Consider the following 26,518-nt stretch of genomic DNA (forward strand, 5'->3'; position numbering starts at 1 on the left):
CCCTTCTATCTCCAGGTTCTTGAACCCCCGCTGCTTTGCTAGTTTCAGACTTTGAAGTAAAGCTGTTATTTCTGCTCTTGCCGAGTTCCTTACTCCTATTGGCCCTGAAAATAGGGTTACCACTTTCCCTGCATCATCCCTGAACACTCCAATGTCTGACAGCCCGGGATTTCCTAGAGAGCTTCCGTCAAAGTCTAACTTTAGTCCATTTGGTTGAGGAGGCTTCCAGTCCAAGACTACTTTCTTTCATAGTGGCTGAATTTGCTACTTCATATGAAGCTCTGATAACATCATCCACTGCCATCAATTTGAAGGCTTCCATCAAAGGCCTCATATTGGATATACCCAATTCAGCAGCTTGAATGGTAAAGAAATCTGAATAATATCTAGAATGAAATACTAAAAGGTCATGATATCTTTGAAAGATAATAGAAATCAAACATGACAGCACAAGAAGGTGGTGGGGAATTCAGCTTTCAAGGACCTTTTCCCCTCTCTTTACTCAATCTCTTTGTTCAAAAAGAAGGTGGTGTCTCAGTTCCCCCCTTCTCCTGTCCTCCATCTATCTCTTTTTGCCTTTTGGTTCAGGCCGGTTCCCCTAAAATTATGGCATTTTGTTGGGAGGTGTTTCTTGGGAAAATCAATACCTTGGACTGTTTGCAAAAGAAAGGGCCTTCCATGTTTTTGTCTCCTAACTGGTGCAATCTTTGCAAAACAGACAGTGAGGACTGTTTTCATTTATTAATATCCTGCTCTTTTGCTCGAGCTATTTGGAATTGGATTTTTGCTTTGTTTGGGTCCAGGTGGACCTCACCTATAGATGTTTGTTCATTGTTTGAACTCTCCTTTGTGTGGCTCATTAAAAGAGGGTGGAACATGTGGAAATGCATTAGAGCATCTTCTCTCTGGACAATTTGGGAAGAGAGGAATGCAAGAATCTTTCAAGAAAATGGAAGAAGCATCCTTATTGTCAAGGACTGCATTCTGACAAACAATTTTTTGGTTGAAAACTATGGATTCCTTCCAATCCTTTTCCTTTGATGACCTTTGGGGGAACTGGTCAGTTGTAGCAACTTGCTCTTCCAGGAAAGATAGGGTAATTGCAGATAGGATTCCTCCTCCTGAAGGATGTGTAAAGATGGATTTTGATGGAAGTAGTCAGGGTAACCCAGGACCTTCTGGAATAGGAGGGGTCTTGAGAGATAAGGATGGTAACATCTTAGCCTTATTTTCTGGTCCAGTGGGTTTGGGTACTCTAATAGGGCTGAACTGCTAGCAGCCTTACAAGGTATTTAAACTGCACATCAACTTGGTGTGGAGAACCTAATACTTGAAGGAGATTCTAAAGTTGTTGTGGGGTGGCTGACTGGTTCAAATTCAGTGGTTTGGTGCTACAGGGACCTGATAAAGAAAGCTAAGTGGTTAACTAGAAATATGAATATCAGCCTACACTGGGTGGGAAGGTCGGCTAATGTGTTAGCTGATTGTCTTGCCAAACATGGGGTCAATAGGGAAAGTTTGTACTGGGCTGTTTTGTAATTTAAGGAGAGGTTGCACCTTGTGACTCTCCTTGGGATGCCTGTACTATCTATCATTTGATTAATAAAATCACAATTCAATTATCAAAAAAAAAAAATGACAGCACAAACTTCCCTACGTAGCAAGAAGAGGAGACCTCATCAGATCCAATCAAATCAAAAACACAAATAGGTAGCTGACATCACTTAGGATCGTTGGATCCACCAACAGCTTTGACAAGAACTCTAGTAACATAAATCTGAAGAGGGTAATAATATGGAGACTTGGAAAACATTGTGATCTGAGTGGTCCAGTGGGTAAAAACATTGCCACTCTTTGCTCCTTTTTCATTAGAGGACATCATGAGGGGTTGGAACCACAGTTGAAAATTGAGCAAACTAACTCTATTTTGTTAAATTCTTTGAACTCATGTTCATTATCATGCTCCATCATTCTTATGCTGCCAAAAGTATTATTGAAAGAAATTTTGAAGATGGAAGTGTGTTAAGGAGGAACAAAAGAAACTTAAAAGGCATAGATTTTAATTAATACTTCTAATAAAAGTAACAAGTTCTTATAGATATGCATGTTGTGGATTTTTTTATGCAGATTTCATGGATGGAGAAGTTTGTCCAGAAGGGGACTGAAATTATTGCTCCAGTGCCAATGGCACCACCTGGAACTACTGGGCTTGGAGGCTTTGAAGTACCTTCTTCCAAGGGAGATACTCTCCGCTCTGATGCAAGTGCTGCTTTAAATGTTGGTGTGCTTCATCTTGTGCCCACATTGGAGGTTTTTCCATTATTAATGGACCCAAAGACGTAAGTGTTCTATTTTGTGGCACTTACTGTATTATTTGAATTAGGATTTACAACCCCTTTTCTATAGAACAGGTATAGTTTATATAATACTATTTTGTCATATAAAATTGCGAAAAGAGGTGTATAACTTTTGGGTTTCCCAAGTTGAAAAATAAAAAACCTGGTTTTGTCATGGACCATGCTTGATATAGTCATTATATAGGTTTCACTTCTTGATTTCTATTTCTAATGTCCCATTACTTGTCTTAATTGTTTCATTTTCCAGAGTGATTAGGCTTTTTTTTTTTTTAATTCTTCACCCTAACCTTAATTGTGCTTGAGTTCATGACCCCCATTTATTTTTTCCTATACTATTTTATTAAGTAGAATCTATTTGCATACTTTATTTTTTAACCAGACAAGGACAAGAAAGAAAGACAGTAGGGAAGTCTTAACAGGGTTTAACTTCATTTGTGCGTCATTTTCTTCTTACTGCAAGTTTTAAGACTGGAATCTGAATAGAGCAATATTTACAAGTGAAGGAGCAAATCTTTCATGCATTTAAGATCCTTCCTCTCTTCTGAAATGAATTTCATTCTCCTTAGAAAATGCCAATTTTCTAGCTAAGTGAGGAATGGGTAGACCTTTATTTTCCATGATAAACCTTTTTTGCAATTTGGGTTCTTAGAACATATTATTACCCTCTTTTTTTTCTGAGAAAGGTATGTATAAGTTGTATTGCTGTAAATAATGAACAGTTCTATCAACATAAAACTAAGAGAACTAATAAAGGGAAAAGTTCCTTATGATTTTCCTTTTTATCCCATATAGATATCGAGAGAAAATTTACATTTAGTGAATTAGTCATTAAGTCAAAACAAAAAGTAATAATAATCACAGATTTCAATCCAATCAACCTATGATGATAACCAGTTATGGCAAGGACACAACTGGAAAGGTGTTAAACAAGGAAGTATCCAATGCAATGCAGCACCCATGTAAGGTATTCTGAAATTGTAGCAATGAATGGGTGCAGAAAGTTCTGAAAAAAAAAAGTTACCTTAAACATCTGTTAGAGAAATGTTAATGAGAAACAGACCTTGAAAGGATCTCCAAAACCTTAACATATGGTAATGGATGAGGTTGCAATCTAGAGAATGGATTAGTAAAAAAAGAATTTCTAATTATTTATTTGTTTATTATATTTTTACACTTTTGAGTTCCAGTAATATGAAGGGAGAACCTTATAAAACATGTCTTTTGTGTAATGTGAACCTCAAAGCATGAAGTGTGCTACATGTGTGCATCATACTTGAAGGCATGATTTTTTTAGGTGATTTTCCCCTTGTGCTGTATGCTCTCATTTTTTCTTATGCTTGAATTTGCAAGGGCTCTGCTCCTGTTGAATTACATTGGATTTGATCTTTTTGTAACCTAAATAAAAATTGGATGCTCCTAAAGCTATAGACTTCTATGCAGGTATGAGCCTAACACTATTGATCTCTCAGATCACAATGAACTTGAGTAAGTTGAAAGAAAGCCAACTATTTACTAAAGTGCTTGTAGTAATTTAGCACCATGATGATTAAAGTGCAATTGGGATTGTTCTTTAGCTCACTTGGGAACTATATTTTCCTGTAGGTATTGGTTTACTGTGTTATCAGAACATCTTCCTGACCTTGTTGATAAGGTAGACATTCTTTTCTTTGTCGTAATACCCTAGGATGTTTCTTTATGAGCTGATATAGTGAACATCTTGTTCTTATCAAGGTGTGGAGGTAATGTGCATGATTGTATCTGCTCCAAATGTATGGTTGTGTAAAGTATTCAAACACTAAATGCAGCTGTGACGTATAAGGCGGATTATCTTGGTGCAAATGATTAAAGTATTCATATGAATCCATGTTTATCCCGCAATGTTTGCCAGTCTTATGCTTTTACCAATGTGCATATACTTCTCCCTGTCCTAATCCTGTTGGAAATATTTCCAAGAGCCAGACTTTAGAAAATAACTGCCTTTGACTTTTTCTAGTCATATTTTCTCATATAACACTAGCACAACTGCAGTTTTTTTCTTATAGGTCTTCTACTTTATAGTCCTTTGAAGTTTAGAAATAAGATGGTTCCTGGAATTCTAACTTTAGTGTGTTATTTGATAGGCAGTTGCCAGTGAAGGTGGAACAGATGATGCAAAAAGAAGGGGTGATGCTTTTGCTCGTGCATTCTCTGCCCATTTGCGAAGGTCACAGTCCTTTTTATATGATTCCTCATGCACAATATGGATTGAATGTTGTGGTATTCTTGTTTGTCTTTTTACCTTTTGTTTTTATAGTAAATAAAATAAAATTTATTAAAAAGGAAAAAGATAGGATATATTATCAAGTGATAAGATATCGCCAAGACAGAAAATCTCAACATAAGCATGAAAAAACAAAGCACCAGTCCAACAAAACTCAAACCCCTACAAAAACTTGTTGAAAAGTCTGACTTATGGAGAAACTGGGAAGGTGTTGCAAGAAGCTCTTCTAGAAAGGAAAGAATAAATGTTGCATGGCTACTCCCACATCAAGACTCGGTGAAACTGAATTTTGATGGGAGTAGCAGGGGGAATCCAGGACCTGCCGGTATAGGAGGGGTTGTGAGAGACATGGAAGGAAAATTAATAGCCTTGTTTTCTGGTCCACTGGGGATTGGGGACTCTCTCAAGGTAGAATTGCATGTAGCCTTACAAGGTATACAAATTGCAAATGAGCTGAATATAACCAATTTGGTGATTGAAGGGGACTCAAAATTGGTGGTGGGTTGGTCAAAGGATCCAGATCTGTGACTTGGTGCTACAGGGATGAGTTAAAAAAGTTTTTATGGATCTCCAAGAACATGAATTTGAGGATACAATGGGTGAGGAGATCTGCAAATGGGTTAGCTGATACTCTAGCCAAGCAAGGGGTGAATAGACAATCTTTGTTTTGGGCTCACTTGTAATTTTTCTGTTTTGTTTATAGAGGTGTCGCATCTTGTGCCTCTCTAAGGAATGCTTGTAACGATCATATTTTCAGAATTAATGAAATCTAACTTCATTTATCAAAAAAAAAAATGTTGAAAAATCAGACTCCAACACGACCAAACATAATGAAAGCATCCCAAAAGTCAAGAATTTCCAAGAAATAAAACGTCCAACTACATCCCTCTTCAAGTCAAACACCAGAAACCACCAATACATAGTCCACAACTCCCAAAAAAATCTAAATAATGGTCACTTAGTTCATTTTAAAGTTTTTTATTGGTTGAAAGATGACCTTTTAGGAGGTGGTCCTTGTAGTAAGTTCAAGAGCGTCTATAAGAGGAAGGGGTGAAAGTCAAAAATAGAAATCAGAGCTCTGTTGGAAGAAGTAGTTCTTTGGATATGTCCATGAGAATGGGAGGCAAAGGAGGAAGAGGAAATTGAGGAGGTGACTAATGATCAAGTGAGAAAAATAGAAAGAAATTTGGATATGGAAAGATAGAGGAAACTGAAGTACTAGTTAGCAAAATGTTAGGGCTATTTTTTATGGAAGGGGAAGAATTTGCAAGAAAAATACGGTTTGGGTTAGGGGTGTTATCGAGCCGAGTTGAGTTTTGGGTGGCTCGAGCTTGATCTCGACTCGAAAACTTGGAGCTCAAAACTTGATTCAAGCTCGATCGAATTTTGAGTTTCATACTTGAACTCAACTTGAGTCAATACACGCGAGCTACTTGAGCTCGGACTTGGCTTGACTAACAACTAGGTTCAAGTTGATAGTCTTCAAGCTGAGTTCGAGTATTTAGCAAGCTGAGCCCGACTAGCTCCCAAGGTGGCTTGGCTCCCTTTACGCCCTTAGTTTGGGTGTGGATTGTTCTAATGCAAAGGTTTGATTTGAAGATGGTTGCTGTGTGGGTTGTCTTAGGGGCCTGTGTGATGGGGGAGAATTTTGGGTCTCTTGTGATGATGTTGGATCTTGGCAGTGAGAATTTTTGTTTGTTTGGTTATGGTCTAGGAGGGGGAACTTGTGTTCTAACGGTTTTAGGATGGTGCGGGTGAGTGGGATATGAGTTTTTCTTTCTTGTGGGTGATATTGTATCACCTTTTTTTTGTAATCTCCTATTATTTCTGATGTAATATTAAGTAGTTATGTGCCGCAAGGGGCGCTTTTGTCTTTTCTCCTTATTCTTTTATGTTTGGCTACCCTAGACTATAAAGATAAAGCTGGTGCCGCCAGCCAATACTTTTTGCCTCTCTAATCTTTTCTCTTCTTCTTCTCTTCTCCCTCCTCTTCTCTGAAACCATGGTATCATAGCAGGATAGGGCTATGTAGATCTTTTTTTTTTTTCTTTTGATCAAAGCCCTCTCTCTACTTCATTGGACTGAGAATGGAAGAAACCAGTTTGACCTAGCCCTGAGATCACTTCATCTGTATTTTCTCCTTCCACAACTTGATCAGAACTCAGTAAAACTGATTCATGGAATCAGCAGATGATTTATTGAAACACGTCTAAGAGGTCGGTGATTATTTTTTCCTATTTTTCTTATTATTCTTGGATTGGAACCTCCAAAAATCTACTTGGACTGAACAAGTGCAAGAGCTAAGCCCTCTTTTTCTTTGGTTCTTGGTCTGGTTACCAGGCACAGGTAGTGGTCTGCCTTGACTGAATGGTATAAGGGGAGTTTGACCCCTTCTTGTGGATCTGAAGATCCAGAACTGTTTAAATGTGGAACTTCTGTAGGTCATGAGTGACCTGGTTCAGTTTGCAGAAGTACTGCAGCAGCCCTATTGATGTGTTTTGTGGCTCGTAGTAGCCTTGGAGAGGTCTGGTACACCTGCGAATGTGTGCAACAGCAGGTGCTGTATTTTTTGGAAGTGTTTTTGATACATAAAGTTCCCTAGGAAGTGAGGGATGCTTTTTTTTTTTTTTTATGAACAGAAAGTGAGGGATTGTTATCTATATGTGGACTGTAAGAACAGAATTGCTGTTCTCTTAGAAGTGATTGCTTATGGATTATAAAGACTCTGCAACTTTAGGAACCACCTCTAATCAAGGTGGTTTGAACAGTGGCCATGATACATTAAGCATTCCAATGACTATTACTCCCTTGGATGGCAGAAATTACTTGGCTTGGTCCAAGGAGATGCGACTGTATATTACAACTAGGGGTAAGGCAGGATATATCAATGGGAAAGTAAAGGAACCTAGGGCCGGTACTTCTGAATATGATAAGTGGGACTCAGAATTGCATGATTATGTCATGGATTTTGACATCCATGTTACCCTCCATTAAGCAGAACTTTATGTGGGCTGAGATAGTTAAAGAAATATGGGAACAAGCAAAGGCAACATATTTGGAACAAAGACATAATGCTAGAATCTATCAACTTCAAGCAGAATTCTCAACATGTAAACAAGGGGAAAGGAGTTTATTAGCTTATTATTCTGTCCTCACTTCAGTCTGGAAAGAGTTTGATTACTACCAAAGTATTGAGTGGGAAAGTGAGAAAGATGCCACAGCCTATAAACAATTGGTCTCTCTCAACAATGTGTCTTTGCTTTTCTATTGGGACGCAATCCCATGTAAACAGGGGGAAAGGAGTTTATTAGCTTATTATTCTGTCCTCACTTCAGTCTGGAAAGAATTTGATTACTGCCAAAATATTGAGTGTGAAAGTGAGAAAGATGCCAAAACCTATAAATAATTGGTCTCTCAACAATGTGTCTTTGCTTTTTTATTGGGGCTCAATCCCATGTATGAACCCATTCGAGTATAGATTTTGGGCAGCAAGGACCTTCCTTCTGTCCAAGAGGTGTATGCCCTAGTTCAATCTGAGGAAAGTAGGGGTTGACTATTAATGTTCTTGAGGGGGAGACTATTGCTTTAGCAGTGAGAAATAGCACAAGTTAAACAAGAAAGGGGGAAGGCCAGAAAAGAGTGGATGATAAAGATAAATTGTGGTGCAGTCATTGTCAGAAATTCAGGCACACCCGTGAGACTTGTTGGGAGTTGATTGGGAAACCAAAGTGGGCACAGGAACTAAGCAAGAAATCATCATAGGGACAAACCAACAGAGTAAGAACCAAATCAGAAGAAATTCACCTTAGCAAACTTAGCATCTAATGAGCCTCAGAATGGCCTTTCTACCGTGAATTCTACTTAGGATTTCCTCCCTAGTTCTGATCTCAAGGAGGATATTATCAACTCCTTCTGTGACCATTTGGAATAGTATGGTAGGACTCTCTGTCAGGTAGATGCTGGATCTACACCTTCGACTTTTGCTTCCTCCTCAGGTAACTTAGCCTTTGCTCTCCATGTATTTATTGACACTCCAGAATCCCCATGGGCTATTGATTTTGGTGCTTTAACCATATGATTGGTAAGTCGTCCCTTTTCCAATCATACACTCTTCTCTCTGACAGAAATAAAGTGAGGTTGGATAATGGATCCTTCTCCTTGATTGTTGGTCGAGGATCTATATCTTTTCTATTTGGTCCCCCACTATTAAATGTCTTACATGTCCCAAAGTTGCCTATTAATTTGTTATTCATTAGTAGTATTACTTATACCTTGAACTATTCAGTGACTTTTTCTCCACATTCTTGTAATTTTCAAGATTTGACCTTCAGGAGGAGGATTGGTAGAGGAAACATGGTTTATGTCTCTATGTGCTGGAGAATAAAGTTGGTCTTGCAGTCTCAGTTTTTGAGTCAGTCGAGTAAGAAACAAGTTATTTTGTAGCACCATCGTTTAGGCCATTTGTCTTTCGAGTCCTTGAAATACTTGTTTTCAGAATTGTTTGTCTGTGCCAGTCAGTTATTTTCAGTTGCCAAGTATATTAGTTGAGTAAGCATTGTAGAACTTCATTTCCTTTACGTAATAAAAGATTAGGTTTTCCTTTTTATCTTGTGTATTTTGATGTGTGGTTAGACTTCCATACTTATCTATGACTAGGCTAGATATTGCATATACAGTAGGAGTCTTTGAAGGGATGAGAGATCCATCATATGGATGACCGAACCCTGCAGGAAAGTTGGGCGAAATTTCAAAAATTTCTCTTTCCCATGTGGGAATCACATTCCCTATTTTGGAAAATTGCATTTTCAATGATCAATCTTGAACCCAAACCAGACCAAATCTGAAACCAAAAAGGGAGTGGAGGGATATGCCTGATACAAAGTAGTAATAACCTCCAATGAAGGTGTTCACGCCCAAGGAAAGATCCAAAGACTGCTTCCACCGAAGATGACATGGTGCAGGATGGTTCTTTAACAAGAACCGAACTCTTCAGCAAGAATCTGATGGAGGGCTAGTGAGCTTGGTGACATGATCAACCTTGGTGACATGATCAAGCCCAGATCCAAGAGCCTCAAGTTCATTGATGTATCCCATCATCTTAAGACAATGGTCATGGACTTGCTGGTTCTTGGACATCTGTGCGGTCATGAACTGTTTCAAGACCTTCTGACGAGTAGAACGATTTTGCTCCTCGGACTATCCAAGATATCCTTGGACAATTTGATCTGATCAAACTGTCGCTGTATCGGATTATCTAAGGAAGTTATGATGTAGCAGCGGGCAAGGGATTTTTTCTTTTCCCATTCTTGATAGTCCCTCCTACGGGCTTCAGAAGCCCTATCACTCGGACGTTCCGGGGCAGGTTTTTAGCTACCTTGTCCAATTTCTCAGACGTCAGGACCAGCATAAGGTTACAATACCAGTCAGCGTAATTTGGGCCCTTAAGTTTGTTGTCGTCCACCAATTTAGCGAATTGTCCGTTTAATATTAGTCCACAACCTTATTTGATTCATGTTATCTACATAGATATGGCTTTTAATCTATGTACCATTTCCATTTATTCATCTCTGAGATTTCCCTCCTATCTTGGTGACGGAGACTACGAATTATGTCTTTGGAAATGTGGGAAATCACATAGGGTGCATGGAGCCAACTGTTTCAGCTGCATAACCCCACCACCTTTCTATGAAGGATCATATCCACTCATCTTATGAGCTTTCCCTTTGGCCTCTGTCAGACAAGGTTCATTGCCATTTTAGGTTAAACTTTTCTGTCTAGTGAGTGCTCACCCATCATATTCGTGAACGCCAAGGTACCGTGAGAGAGTCTTCCATTTTAGGATAGGCCCCTTCCACATCGGTCTATGATGCCCCTATCATCTTATGAAACAATCCAACAGATCCAGCAACAAATGGATAGCCCAATTTTATGGTGCGTTTCCTCATTACTAAAGGACCCATCTTCATGCTAATGATGGAAGGCTTTTAGAGAGTTCATCATATGAATCTCCTTATTACATGCACTCATATTTTCAGTGGAGGGAACGAAATATTACATTCTAGTTTAATTAAGGTCAAACCAAAGTGGCTCCCACTGACTTTCATAAAGCTAGATTTAGATGGGCTCTAAATGGCTAGGGTTCCGCATGGTTCCTCTTGGGGAGGAAGCTGGTGTGGGGCCCACCACGAAGGGAGATCATCCAATGATTTTAAGGACACCATGGCAATGATTTGCATTCAGCCATGGTGTGCACAAGAGCCACTATCGTATCAGCATGGGCCAAGTACTTATGGCCCATGAACGTTGCACATCACACATCCATACATCACATGCAGGAAAACCATAATTGATCCAATCAATTAAATAACTGTAAAACCCATGATTAAAGCCCATAAAGATTCATAATATTACTGATTAATATTATCTAGGTATATGGGCTGAATTGCAAAGAGCAGTTCGGCTCATATAGCTTTTATGCTGAAATGGGCTAAAGCAGTTTTAACATATTAAAACCGGGTTTTACAGGTGTGGGCTGAATTGCATCTTGCAATTAACCATCAACTCCTGGACCCATGAGTGAAGAATTAGGGCTGAAAACAGCCCCCATCGAACCACAAATTCGGTCCAACCAGTTTGGTCCAATCTGGTTCGAATGGGTCTAGGGTTTGATTTTTAATTCAAGAACATGATCTGAAATTAAATTACCGAAACAAGACATTCAAGAATCAGTAGGAGGGCTGTTCGTAGGACTGCTACCCTGCAAAACAAAAGTTAGATCGCAGCATGCAGTTTCCAAAACTGCAAATCGCAGATAGCCGAACCCTAATCTACGAAAATCTCCTCCTTGCGCTTTCTGCTTCAACTTTGAATGGAATAAAATAGAAAACCTAATTTCTATTAATATTACATCAAAATTGAATTCCTATACATTTCGTCTAAAAATTAAAAATAATTAATTACAGACCAAGAATGAAAAAGAACAGCAGATGCTTAGATTTCTTACGCCATTCAAGATTTCGATGTCCACCGTACGAACAACCCAAAAATCAAGAAAAATATATAGAACAATTCTAAATATAAATCAGATTTATAAATATTTAATTTCAGATCAATCGCCCAAAATCTGGGAACAAATTTCCCAGAAATCGCTAATCTGCGCAAATCGGGTAGAACACCTTCTGCCCATTTGCGCAGTTCCAGATCTGGTTAATTTTGGTTCAAGATTTGAACCTGGACTCTGATACCACTGAAGGGATGAGAGATCCATCATATGGATAGCCGAACCTCGCAGGAAGGTTGGGCAAAATTTCAAAAATTTCTCTCCCTTCTATGTGGGAATCATATTCCCTATTTTAGAAAACTGCATTTTCAAGGATCAATCTTGAACCCAAACCAGATCAGATCTGAAACCAAAAAGGGAGTGGAGGGATATGCCTGATACAAAGTAGTAATAACCTCCAATGAAGGTGTTCACGCCCAAGGAAAGATCCAAAGACTGCTTCCACCGAAGATGACACGGTGCAGGATGAAGCAGAATCAGTAGGATGGTTTTTCAGCAAGAACCGAATTCTTCAGCAAGAATCTGATGGAGGGCTAGTGGGCACGACTTCAGATTACCTTTTCTGCCAAAAGGTAATATCAAGAAATCTTCTTGATCGCTCCCACAGGTGGAGATCGAACTGGTATGGCGGCAAGAGCAAGAGAGGGAGACAGTGCAGTCAAACTGTGTTGTCTCTCTCTGGAATTCAGCAGTCAGTCAGATGATTTCTAATGTTCTCTGAGGGTTCGCCCTGCTCTCCTATTTATAGCCTTAAAGAGAGGTTCTCCTAATCCCATTAGGAGTTTCCTAATCCAAATATTGTATTTGGATTTGGACTCTCTTTAAGAGATAAGGATAATCCCTTATCTTATCTGCAAATAAAGATCAGCCCTCCTAATCTAATTAGGAGTTTCCTGATCCAAATCTTTATTTGGATCTGGACTCTCTGAGTGGATAGGGACAATCCCTTATCCTATTTGTTGATCTAAATCCCAGAACCGCCCTCTTTTAATCTTATTAAGCCAGTTTGAATTGGGCTTTAGGCCCATTAAGTCCATCTGCTCACTTAGCCTTCTAACTGCTGCCCAGTTGGTTATCCTTGTATGGCGTGGGACCCAAACATTGATCTACACATCAGACACATGGGTTCAACCCAGCCTCTGTTACAAGGCCTGGCCGAATTCACTGTAGTAGATAGTGAACCCCTGAGTCCATCACCATGGGCTCTTAATGGGCCCACATTTACACTAGATGGTCCTTGGGTCAAGCCACCTTATAAAAACCCAAGGACTATGGGCAGATGCAAGATTAGCCCATCAGGTATTACCCTCAATGGTCTTACACTTAACCTCTCAGCCCATAATGATCAAACATTGCCCGACAAGAGAGGACCTCTCCCTCGGCTACAAGGTACAGTGCTGCGCTCTCTACTCACATGGATCCCGGGAATTAAAACATTTTGCAAACATTTTGAAACCGTAATATATATATGTATATCTCTATATAAATATATTTTGCAAAACAAATTTCAACGGTTGAAATCAACTGCCGACAGTTTAGGTTTCCATCAGAGAGAGTGCATCCCCGATCATTCACTTTGTCCGACAAAGGGGCTGATCCTGTCACTATGATCACCCACTCAGATGAATTCTTGGATAGTCCTAACATACCCAGGTTTTGACCCCCTCTAAGGATCTCACTGATTGGCATATCAAAGACAGCCCAATCCGACACCTAGTTTAGTATCATAATCGAGTCTAGGGGTCAGGTGTAACATTCTAGTTTTGCCCATCTATCTCCAAGGTCCAGGGCAATACTGGAATTCTGGTCCGGTTCAGGGTTTCAAGAAAACCCACACTGCATGTACTTCGGGGCTCACCTCAGGTCTCACCCTAGCGGCACATCAGTGTCAGCCTTGGCAGGATAAATCTCCCCAGATCTATCCAACGGTTGTGAAGATTCTAAACTAACACGGTCTCATATGTGTCCAGTTTAAGAGTATTACACAGAAACACACCATAATAACATGAATCAAATATGTACTTTATTCATTTACATTAAATGTCATAATGTACATCATTCTGATTGGAGCTAAGGGCTTACACTGTCTGACAGTCCTTAGTTTCATGCATGCACCCAAAGCAGCTCACCTATAAGCAACAGACAAGGTTCTTATGTGCCTGAAGAAATTCCTAGGGACAGGTCTTTTCTTCAAGAAGTATGGACATATGAGAGTTGAGATTTACACTAATGCTGATTGGGTAGGTTATGTGAATGATAGAAAATCCACAAGTGACTATTGTACCTTTGTGGGGGGAAATCTTGTTACTTGGAGAAGTAAGAAACAAAGTGTAGTTGCCAGATCTAATGCAGAAGCAGAATACAGAGCCATGTCTCAAGGAGTTGTTGAAATATTATGGATTAAAAATCTTTTAGGTGAATTGGGTTTCTTCTTGATGGTCCCATGTCACTCTACTATATTGCTGCTATCAATATTGTAGCCAATCCTGTTCTCCATGATAGAATCAAGCACATTGAGGTAGATAAACACTTTATCAGAGATAAATTGGAGAAGGGAGAAGTGTGCACTCTGTATATTAGCTTTGAAGAACAACTTGCAGATGTTCTCACCAAGGGATTGAACTCCTTGTGGCATTATGATCTTTGTGACAAGTTGGGGATGATTGATATCTACGCCCCAATACTTGAAAACCCAAGCTGGGGCTGAACTACAGCTCAAACAAGAGAGAAAGAACCAAAAAGACCACTACAGAAACAGCCCCCTTCTTTTTTATAAGACTCAAGGAGAAGCCAATTAAAATATTTGCAAATGAGCCCCTAGAATGTTTCCCTTTCACAAACAACTCTTTAAGAACAAAGCTAACTTCAAACAAATCCCCCAAAAGAAAACTTTTGTTACAAAAAGACCCAAGAGACCAAAACCCAATAGATGTGCACCCAACTACCCCTAACCAGAATCTAAATTATAAAATGACGAGAGTACCCCTGGACCCAAACTGTCAACAAAGCTACCCAAAAATAACAATTTGGAATCCTACTACAAAAAAAAACATGCATTTTTTTCTTCTCTTTCTTTCTTTTTTTTTCCTTTCATTTTTTTGGTCTCATCAACTTTTGTCTTTTCTCCTTATTTATTATGTTCAACTTCTCTAGACTATAAATATAAAGATGATGCTGCCAGCCAATACTTTTTGCCTCTCTAATCTTTTCTCTTCTTCTTAATAAAATTTTCCTTTTTTTTATTACCAAAAAACTTCTATCTGTACATCTCTAGATTTTAATGGCAGTTCTCCAAGCTACTCAACAACATCTGAGCAGAATTTAAATTTTTCTTCCTCTCCTATAATGGACTGAAACCTATAATGAACAGAAGAGGCAGAGCAAAAAGCGAACCCCTAGCTGCTCCTCCACCATCATAAAAAGCCCAGCCCTTGCAAGTTGCATTATCCTGCTGGATATGAACATCAATATACATTCTGTCCATTTGTAGCTTCTCTATCTAGGGAATCAACTAGAGAATGTGAAGACCTTAAGATTCAAGAAAGAAGCATGAAGACTTCTAGCAAAAACCATTACTTCTCTAATTTGATGGTAATGCTACCAAGGGCCCATTGTGAAATTCCTCATCCACCCAAAAATGATGCGAATTTCCTTTTACACCTAAAGTGACTCCCATCCTTGAGCCTTGTAAAATAGATTATCTCACTCAAGTGAATTGCCCACCCTACAATGTCTCCATGGGGGAACCAACAAATCAAAGGGTCAAATAGTTTGAATCTTTGGGTCAGGTTGCCTTTTGGCTTATAATTCCTACTTTGCAGCTTCCCTTATGCATGATATTAAGAAAGAATGTCTTGTTGCTGACCTGTTGGTTAATGATGATTGTCAAAAACTTCTGTCTGGGGAAACATAGTTGCTCATAATTTGTATTGTTGACCTATTTCTTTTGTTGTCAATAAAAAATTAAAAAAAGAAAACTTATGGAACATAAAGGGATGATTGTTGTACATACGTTATGTCTACTACAATATTGTTTTTGCTTTCCCTGTTAAAGAATTGCTCAAGATTTAATTATTTAAATAAGCTCCATCTCTGTTCTGCACATTAATGCGTGAAGGTTGTCATGTCTGGAATCTATGTCTATGTTAGAAGCACTCTTGTGTTAACCATGTTCTTTTGTCGAAAGTTATAATTGCTTGAAAACCTCACAAAGAATTTTAAAAATGATTTTTTTATACGTAACGGTGAAATCTTTATTAATTAAACGACAAAGAATCCTTAGATTCTATAAATGCTAGTGAGTAACCTTTTTGGTATCTTATTTAGTGAAATTTGATAATTCACAGTTCAGTAGTTTTCACATGCAAACATTTAACTCGTCAAATAGGTTGATGGAGGAGCCAGCTGCTTATGGAAAGTTGGGACTGGCCAACCTTTTGGAACTGAGGGAGGAGTGCTTGAGGGAATTCCATTTTGTTGATGCCTATAGAAGCATAAAACAGAGGTAGTGACATAATAATAACAGCTATTTTCTTTTATAAACATGTGGATTATTTCTTTGTCCTGAACACAGATTTCTATGCATGCATGCATGCATGACATAAACATTTCTTGTTCTCTTCTCTTTTACCATAACTGGTAATCCTGGATAAATCATCTTTGGGGGTTAGTTTCTTGTATCAATAGATGTCTCATTTATTTACTTTTCTACTGAACTGTTTGTAAATAAGATTCCTGGACAATACTGCATGTATTACAATCTCTTCTTGTAGAGAACACTGATGTGGGCCCCACTGCAGTGGTCTCCACTGTGTTCGTAGGACAGCATGTGTAGTTATTTGTTCCAGTTATAGTAGTGTCAGTTTGAGTCAGTTTGTTAATTCAGTTGTTATTTATTTCAGCTTTTATTTACTTTATTTATTATGTAAGTACTAAGGGTAGATGTGTCCTTTCCATTATGTACTAAACATAACCTATAAATAATAAGAAAGTGGCGGCGGTAGATCAGTAAGAATCTGTCCCTCCTTTCAACCACTTGTGTTCTCCTGTTTCTTTTCTATTCTCTCTCCTTTTCTCTCCTTTTCTTCTGTTTTGTAAACCTAAAACCTATTAGGATTCAAGACTGGTTACAGTCTTGATCTTCTACTTGGTATCAGAGCCTATCTAGGGCTTCTCATGTGTGTCTAATCCAGCCGACCACATGAGGACTAGCTAGGGCTGGAAGATTTGAAGAAGTATTCGGTGGCTGAATCTTGGAGATTACCAGGAGAGGTTCGCAGCAGTTGAAGACTTGCCGCAGCTTGCAGAGAGTTGGTAATCAGGAAGAAGCAGCGAAGGTTAGGGTTCAGGTAACCCTAGAAGACAGTAAACCGAGGTACATAAGTAAGTTTTTTTTTATTGAGTTTCAGAGACTGCAATCAGTCAAGATAGGTTGGACCTATCTAGAAGTAGGGGCCGAACTGTGTTCAAGTTTGTTTCTAGGGTTTGGCTTGCCGAACTGTGTTTAAGTCTGTTTCTAGGGTTTGAATGTTGGGCCGAACCCCTTCCCTCTCAGAGGTGATTAGTTTTTAGGGTTTCATATTGCCCTACGACAAGTCCCACTTGTGTGGACTGCTTGGAGAGTGCAGCTGAGCACTTATTCCAGACCCACAGCTGAAACCCTAATTTTGCTCTCGCAGCAGTGGGCCCCACAGTAGTGATTTCAGAAAATAGCATCTCAGATTGACAGGCTGCCTGGTACTGTGCATGCCGATTGATTTCAGATCAGATTTGAGTTGATTCCTTGCCTATACTGTGATAGGCGATTGATTTCAGATCAGATTTGGGTTGGTTTCAGATCAGATTTCGGATCAGATCAGACCAGATTTGTGTTGGTTTCGGATCAGTTTTCAGACCTGCTTGTTTGACTCTGTTTTCTGGTATAGTGACTCTAACAGTTTGTAGCCACTGAATCTTGATCAAAGATGGAGTTTAAGGGTCAGGGAGAAAGTAGTTTTGGAAACCACAATTATGGTAGTGTATCTGAAACCGGGTTTCAGATTACAACTATGAGATTTGATGGGTCAAATTATTTGGAGTGGGCTCAATCAGCCATGATGGCTATTGGAGGAAGGGGAAAACTGGGTTACCTCTTGGGAGATGTGAAAGAACCTTCCAAGGAGGATCCAACATACACCAAGTGGGTTCAAGAGAACTATTTGGTTATGGCGTGGCTGTGTAATTCTATGCAGCCACATATCAGCCGAAATTACTTGTGGGCAAAGACAGCCAAAGAGATATGGGATGTTGTGAAAGAAACCTATTCCCAACCCCTTAATGTTGCCAGAGCCTATGAACTGAAGTGTGAGGTGAACAACCTTAAACAAGGAGAGAAGCCAGTTTCTGTCTACTTCTCTACCTTGAAATCCTTGTGGCATGAGATTGACCATCTAGAGACCCTTGAGTGGGAGAGTCCCAAAGATGCACAGACTCACAGAAAGCAAGTCGAGACGAATAGGGTATTTGAGTTTCTGGCTGGTTTGAATTCAGAATATGACATTGTGCGACAACAGATATTGACAAGAGATAGTGTGACCCTTTCTCAAGCATACTCCCTGGTGCATAGTGAAGAGACCAGGAGGAAAGTCATGATGTAGCCTCAGCCCTCTTTCCCAGCCTTGACAGCTATTAAACCTAAGCCAGGGGGTGACTCAGAAAGGGACCGGAAGAAGGAAGATAAACGGGATCTGGTATGTGAACATTGCAAGAAACTCAAGCACACAAAAGATACTTGTTGGAAGCTACATCCTCACTTGGTCCCAGCAAAACTAAGAAATAAGAAGGGTAATGCTCATGTGGCCGTGAACACTGATTCAACATCCTCATCAGGCACATCCCTAGAGACTTTAACTGTTGTTCGGGCTGCCCTCATACAGTTGGAAAAGGAAGTTAGGAGTTCAGCTCAGCCATCTCAGTCACCATCAGCTCCTACCACATCTGCATTTGCACATTCAGGTACTCGAGCCTTAGCTTACCATGCTTCAGCTCCAGGTAATACTGACCACTGCTGGGTAATAGATTCAGGTGCATCTGACCATATGACTAGCTTGCCATCTTTGTTCACTTCTTATCACTTGTCCTCTGGCCGAGATAAAGTATCCATTGCTGATGGCTCTCTTGTTCCCATTTCGGGCAAGGGGGATATCAAGCTATCAGATACTATCTCTTTATCTTCTGTCTTGCATGTTCCTAAGCTTGATACTAACCTGCTTTCAGTTAGTAGTATTACCAAACACATGAACTGTTCAGTAACCTTTTTCCCTGACCGATGTGTTTTTCAGGATTTGGAGACGAGGAAGGTGATTAGGACTGGCCGTGAGACGAACGGGATCTATCTGCTTGGAGAGAGTTCTCGTTGGGAGGAGTCAGTGGATAAGAAGTCTTTTGTTTCTCAGTTTATGAGTTCGGTTATGCTTTGGCATAACCGATTAGGTCATTTGTCTTTTAAGTCTTTGAAGAGTCTGTTTCCTGCTTTATTTGAGTCTGTTGAGTTATCAAAGTTGAGGTGTGAGTTTGCCAAACATTGTAGAACCTCTTATTCTTTAAGTAATAAAAGGAGTAATTCCTCTTTTGATATTGTGCATACTGATGTTTGGGGGCCATATCATATCTCTTCTATGGGTGGGTACATATATTTTCTACTGTTTGTTGATGACCATACCCGTTTTTCTTGGGTCTATCTTATGCGTTCTCGGGATGAGGTTCCTGCTCTGACCCAAAACTTCCATCAGATGGTTCTCACTCAGTTTGGGACCAAAATCAAAGTACTTAGATATGATAATGCAAAGGAATACTTTGCTCAGCCATTGACCTCCTACCTTCTTAGCCATGGAGTTATTCACCAGAGCACTTGCCCTTATACACCACAGCAGAACGGTGTTGCCGAAAGGAAGAATAGGCATATCTTGGAGGTGGCTAGAAGCATTATGTTTACCTCCAATGTACCTATTCGCTTCTGGGGTGATGCTATCCTCACGGCAGTTTATCTCATTAATCAAGTTCCTTCCCGGGTTCTTGATATGAGAACCCCCTTTTCCCTTCTATACCCAGACGAGGAGTTGTTCATTGTTCCCCTTAAAACCTTTGGTTGTACCTGTTTCATTCAGCTTCTCGGGCCTCATCATTCCAAGTTTGAACCTAAGGCCTCCAAATGCATTTTCCTTGGTTATGCACAAACTCAAAAGGGTTATTGCTGCTATGATCCGGTTTTAGGGAAACGGTTTGTCTCCATGGATGTCACCTTCTTTGAGGAGACACCCTATTATCCTAGGGTTTCTCCTCAGGGGGAGAGCAGTGAGAGTGGGGCTGTTTTGAGTTTCTTTCCTCAGGGGGAGAGCAGTGAGAGTGGAAGTGGGGCTGGTAGAAGTGGGGCTGTTCCTTTACCTATTCCACTGGATAATGAAGGCTGTAGTGGTGAGGGTGGTCAGAGGGAGCCGGAGTTGAGAGTCTATCACAAGCGATGCAGGCAGGTTGATCCTAGTCATCGGCAGTCCTGGCCAGCTCCAGTTCCTTCCGTGGCTCCAGATCCAGAGCCTACTAAGATACCTCTCACTGTTGCCACTTCCCCTCTTGTGGATGACCTTGATCTCCCTATTGCCATTCGCAAAGGGAAACGACATTGCACCACCTCTACAACTCACAGCATCTCACAGTTCTTATCCTATGATCGTTTGTCTCCATCTTACCGGTCCTATCTCACTTCCATTGCCGATGTCCCTATTCCAAGAACAGTGCAAGAAGCCTTATTAGTTCCAGAATGGAAAGATGCAATGCAAGTCGAAATAGATGCCCTGTTGAAGAATAATACTTGGGCACTGGTTGACCCACCAAAAGGAAAGAAACCGGTGGGATGCAGATGGGTGTTCACTGTGAAGTATAATGCTGATGGCTCTATTGAAAGGTACAAAGCTCGGCTAGTTGCAAAGGGGTTCACTCAGACTTATGGTATAGACTACTTGGAGACCTTTGCCCCAGTAGCCAAGATGACCACCATCCGAGTTCTGTTATCCCTTGCAGCAAATCATTCTTGGCCCCTGTTTCAGATGGATGTTAAAAATGCCTTTCTGAATGGAGACTTACAGGAAGAGGTTTACATGCAGTTGCCTCCTGGATTCTATGATACGGAGACAGGTAAGAAGGTTTGCCGACTGAACAAGGCATTGTATGGTTTGAAGCAGTCACCTAGAGCCTGGTTTGATAGGTTCAGATTAGCCCTTGGAAAGTTTGGTTATGTACAGGCCCAGTCAGATCATACACTATTCATCAAAAGGGTGGAGTCCTCTCTGACACTACTTCCAGTATATGTTGATGATATTGTGGTGACAGGAAATGACAGTCATGAGATTGTCTCTCAAACAGCTCCTTCATCAAGAGTTTGAGGTGAAAGATCTTGGTGCACTACGGTACTTTTTGGGTATTGAGGTTGCTATATACAAGCAGGGGATTTTTATCTCTCAGAGAAAATATGTTCTAGATTTGTTGGCGGAAACTGGAAAGTTGGGTGTTAAGCCGGCTGATACACCCATCGAACAAAATCACAAGATTAGTGCAGAGGGCGGGGAGCCTCTTGAAGACAAAGTTATGTTCCAACGGTTGGTTGGAAAGCTCCTATATCTCTGCCTCACTCAGCCGGATATCAGCTATGCAGTTAGTGTTGTTAGCCAGTACATGCACTCCCCTAGAACTTCTCATCTTCTTGCGGCAAAGAGAATATTAGCATACTTGAAGAGATGCCCGGGTAGAGGTATACTGCTCAAGAACAATAATCACATGAGGGTGGAAGTCTATACAGATGCCAATTGGGCTGGGAGTGTTGATGACAGAAGGTCTACCTCTGGATATTGTGCCCTTGTGGGAGGTAACCTTGTCTCTTGGAGGAGTAAGAAGCAGAGTGTTGTTTCCCGCTCCAGTGCTGAAGCGGAATACAGGTCAATGGCTAATGGAGTGGCTGAGATCTTGTGGCTGAGGTCACTACTCGAAGAGTTGGGTATTGACTATGAAAAGCCCTTAATGCTGTATTGTGATAATCAGGCAGCTATTAATATAGCCCACAACCCAGTGCAGCATGACAGAACTAAACATATCGAAGTTGATCGACATTTTGTGCGAGAAAGGGTCACATCACAAGAAGTGTGTCTTCCGTACATCACATCTAATATGCAGCTCGCGGATATCCTCACCAAGGCTGTACCAAGGAAGAAGTTAGAGACAGATCTATCCAAGTTGGGAATGATAGATATCTACTCCCAACTTGAGGGGGAGTGTAGAGAACACTGATGTGGGCCCCACTGCAGTGGTCCCCACTGTGTTCGTAGGACAGCATGTGTAGTTATTTGTTCCAGTTATAGTAGTGTCAGTTTGAGTCAGTTTGTTAATTCAGTTGTTATTTATTTCAGCTTTTATTTACTTTATTTATTATGTAAGTACTAAGGGCAGATGTGTCATTTCCATTATGTACTAAACATAACCTATAAATAATAAGAAAGTGGTGGCGGCAGATCAGTAAGAATCTGTCCCTCCTTTCAACCACTTGTGTTCTCCTGTTTCTCCTCTATTCTCTCCTTTTCTTCTGTTTTGTAAACCTAAAACCTATTAGGATTCAAGACTGATTACAGTCTTGATCTTCTACTCTTCTAACTGTTAAGTGATCAGGAAACTTTGTTGGTTGTTAAAATGGAAGTAACAAGTACAAGAAAACAAAAGGTGTACATGCACCCCTCATACAAAATCATGGGGCTCAACAAACATGCTTGTCCCATGTAAAGATTAAAAAGCAACTGGATGATTTTAAATTAGGTAGCATTCTTGGGAAGTTGAGCATGATCGACATCTAAGGTCCATGTGAAGGAAGTGTACACATAAGTGCACTCTACTATTCTATACATAAAGGCAGTATGGTAATTGTATCTCATTCCACCTTCCCCAATTGCCCACATAACCACTGCCTTTATGCAACTCTACATCATCTTTCCTTTCTTCTTTGGCAAAATAAAGAACTAGGATTTAAAAAGCTTTTTCCAATTGGAGTGTCCCACCTGCAACCAAATAAGGAGTGTTTTGGAGCAGCTACAGTAATCCGAATCAGTGAAGAAGGAAGAAGAAGATGAGGAAGAAAACTAGAGAAAGAGAGAACAGGAGGGTTTAGTCGAAACTGATTAGTCTCCCATTCAGTCGACCCCCTAATGTTTATTAGGTTCTAATTACACTTACAAAGACTAAACTGCCCTCACGTAAGTGTGGGGCAGAGTACTCTAATAAAACAGCCACATAAGCAAAGTACTTAACTGACATGAGATTACTAAACTACCCCTATTCAGCTCACTCTAACACTCCCCCTCAAGCTGGAGAATATATGTCATATAATCCCAACTTGTTACATAGATAGTTCACTTTCCCTGAGTTTAGAGCTTTTGTAAACAAATCTGCCCATTGATCATTCGAGCCCACATGTTCTGTGTTTATCTCTCCAGCAAGGACCTTCTCCCTCAGAAAGTGGCAATCAACCTCTATGTGCTTTGTTCTCTCATGAAATACAGGATTGGATGAGATATGGAGTGCAGCTTGGTTGTCACAATATAGTCTCATAGGTTTATCCATGTGAAACCCAATTTCTTGTAGAAGATTCCTCAACCACACTAACTCACAGGTAGTATGTGCCATGGCCCTATACTCAGCTTCAGCACTACTTCTGGCCACAACCGTCTGCTTTTTATTCTTCCACGTCACAAGATTTCCTCCAAGAAATGTGGAATAGCCCGTAGTAGATCTTCTATCATTCACTGAGCCTGCCCAGTCTGCATCTGTATACCCCACTACTTCAAGTTTTCCTCCTGATTTATACAATAGTCCACGGCCTGGAGCTCCTTTCAGATACCTCACAATTCTAAGAATTGCATCCCAGTGAGGTATACGAGGGTTCTGCATGAATTGGCTCACCACACTGACTGCAAAGGATATGTCGGGTCTCGTGATAGTCAGATAGTTCAGCTTCCCCACTAGTCGTCTATACCTTCCAGGATCTTCAAATACTTCTCCTGTATCACTGCTCAACTTAACATTTGGTTTCATAGGGGTCTTAGCCGGTTTTGCACCTAACAGTCCTGTTTCTTCCAATAGATCAAGAACATATTTTCTTTGGCACAGATTTACACCTTGTTTTGACCTGGCAACCTCTATTCCCAAGAAATACTTCAATGTTCCAAGATCTTTTGTTTGGAAATGATTTTGCAGAAATACCTTTAATTTGCCAATCCCCAATTTATCACTGCCAGTAATGACAATATCATCCACATAGACCACTAATAGAATCTTCCCAGCTTCTGAGTCATAGCTGAATACTGAGTGATCTACCTGGCACTGCTTCATTCCAAAACTCTTCACCACTTCACTGAACTTCCCAAACCAAGCACGCGGCGATTGTTTCAACCCATAAATTGCCTTCTTCAATCTGCATACCTTACCATCCTCCCCCTGAGCAACAAACCCAGGTGGTTGCTCCATATATACCTCCTCCACAAGATCACCATGGAGAAAGGCATTCTTTATATCAAGCTGAAACAGAGGCCAATCATACATAACTGCCACGGAAATTAGTACACGAACAGAACCAATCTTAGCCACCGGAGAGAATGTCTCCATGTAGTCCACTTCATACAACTGTGAGTAACCTTTAGCAACAAGTCTGGCCTTCAGACGCTCCACACTACCATCTGGCAAGTATTTCACAGTATACACCCATTTACAGCCCACAGCATGCTTACCAGGTGGGAGTAGTAAGTTCCCACGTTTGAGTATGTTGAAGAGCAGAAAGTTCCTCCTCCATTGCCCGCCGCCAATCTGGTGAACTGAGAGCTTCTTGAACATTGTTAGGTATGGAAATAAAGGATAAAAGGGAAACAAACTGGCGATGTGAGGTAGAAAGACGAGATAATGAAACAAAATTGGAAATGGGATGGAGGGTAGAACTGCGTTTACCTTTCCGTAAGGCAATGGGTAGGTCAAGGTCTGAAGGTTCAACAATAGGAGCCATGAGAGGATCCGTAGATGAGGTAGAAGCTGGAGGAGGGGCCGGTGTCGTTCGCCATGTATACACTTGCCGGATTGGTGGACGTTCGGTGGTGATCTGCACGGGATGAGGTGATGAGTCTACTCCAACAACAACATCTGGAACTGGATCACTGACAGGAAGAGGAAGAGGAAGGACGGGTGGAGACGAAGGCGCTTTAGGACTTGAGAAGAAGGGGACTGACTCAAAAAAGGTGACATCAGGGCAGACATAGCACTTCCAGGTAATGGGATTATAACACTTGTACCCTTTTTGAGTTCGTGACTAGCCAAGGAAGACACATTTAATTGAACGTGCATCTAACTTGTCTATTCCAGGGCTCAGATTGTGGACAAAGCACACACAACCAAAGACACGAGGAATTAATGGGAATGGAGATAAAGTGGGAAACAAGATAGAGAAGGGGGACCGACCATGAAGGATGAAGGAGGGCATCTGATTAATGAGAAAACATGCAGTGAGTACAGCATCACTCCAAAACCGTTTAGGAACATTCATGTGGTGAAGAATAGACCGAGCAGTTTCAAGAAGCTGACGGTTCTTCCGTTCAGCTACCCCATTTTGTTGAGGGGTGAATGCACATGATGTCTGATGAATAATGCCATGCTGTTCTAAATACTGTTGAAATGAAGTAAGAAAGTATTCACGACCATTATTTGAACGGAGAATTTTGATTGGAACACCAAATTGTGTGCGTATTTCAGCATGGAATTTTTGAAAAATGGAAAACAATTCACTTCTTTCTTTCATTATGTAAATCCATGACATTCTTGAACAATCATCAATAAAGGAGACAAAATACTTGTACCCATTATAAGACTCTATTTTGATTGGACCCCAAACATCTGAATGAACCAAAGAAAAAGGACTCAACATACGACTCTCAACTCTTGGACTGAAGGACACACGACGATGTTTCCCAAACTAACATGACTCACATTGCAAAACTGACAAATGACTCAATGACGGGACCAAAATCTTGAGAGCCTTGAGAGATGGATGTCCCAGTCGGCAATGCCATTGTAGAGGAGTAAGTGAAGTCTGAAGAGCAATTGAAGATCCACCACTGTCAAGATAATACAATCCACCAGCTTCATGCCCCCCACCAATCTTCTTCCCCGTCTTGAGATCCTAAAAAACACAAGTGGAAGGAAAGAAAGTAACAGAACAATTAAGAGCTTTGGTTATTTTACTAATAGACATAAGATTGAATGGAAACTTAGGGACATATAAAACAGATGATAAGGGCACAGAAGCCATGTCAACATTACCAACACCACATATGGGGGATGAGGACCCATTGGCAAGTGTAACAGTTTGTGATGTGGAGGTTTCAGAAAGAGAAGAGAACACACCTGGAGTCCCGGTCATATGATCTGAGGCTCCAGAGTCGATAATCCAGGGAGAGGTTTTAGATGACATGCAAGCAATACCTGATTGGGCAAGTGTGGCAGTGGTATGCTGTGAAGTAGTTTGAAGGAACCGTTCATACTCATCACGCGGTACGCTCACCATCTCCCTCCCAGAGGTAGATGTAGATGTGGGAGGAGTTCGGTCTGTCGGTTTACTATCACTGGTATCAACCTCACCTGCTACAGCATGATTAGCCCATTTAGAGGGAGGGCCATGTAGATCATAACAGAAATTCACTGTGTGTCCCTCTCTACCACAATGAGTACATTTCCTTGTAGAGTTATTCTTCCCTCTGCCACGGCCTCCCCCTGAGTCACGACCACCCC

At 40.6% G+C, this 26,518-nt stretch overlaps 1 protein-coding gene across 6 annotated transcripts in view; it reads left to right on the top strand.

Annotated features, from left to right (window-relative positions):
* Window positions 1-26,518, top strand: part of PANK2 (pantothenate kinase 2) — a 78,449-nt gene that overhangs the window by 24,549 nt on the left and 27,382 nt on the right. For 5 of the 6 annotated variants that reach the window (XR_016085433.1, XM_010244759.3, XM_088902984.1 and 2 more), the window contains 5 exons: window positions 2,128-2,339; window positions 3,798-3,842; window positions 3,960-4,008; window positions 4,478-4,560; window positions 16,065-16,181. Coding sequence is in view for 5 of the 6 variants with exons in the window: in XM_010244759.3 (XP_010243061.1) it covers window positions 2,128-2,339; window positions 3,798-3,842; window positions 3,960-4,008; window positions 4,478-4,560; window positions 16,065-16,181 (506 nt within the window). In the remaining variant the exon portion in view is untranslated. The remainder of the gene's footprint in view (window positions 1-2,127; window positions 2,340-3,797; window positions 3,843-3,959; window positions 4,009-4,477; window positions 4,561-16,064; window positions 16,182-26,518) is intronic. The other variant, XM_088902983.1, reaches the window with a different exon arrangement.

Source organism: Nelumbo nucifera, chromosome 4, assembly GCF_055504915.1.
Source record: "Nelumbo nucifera cultivar China Antique chromosome 4, China Antique-T2T, whole genome shotgun sequence".
Classification (NCBI taxonomy): Eukaryota; Viridiplantae; Streptophyta; class Magnoliopsida; order Proteales; family Nelumbonaceae; genus Nelumbo; species Nelumbo nucifera.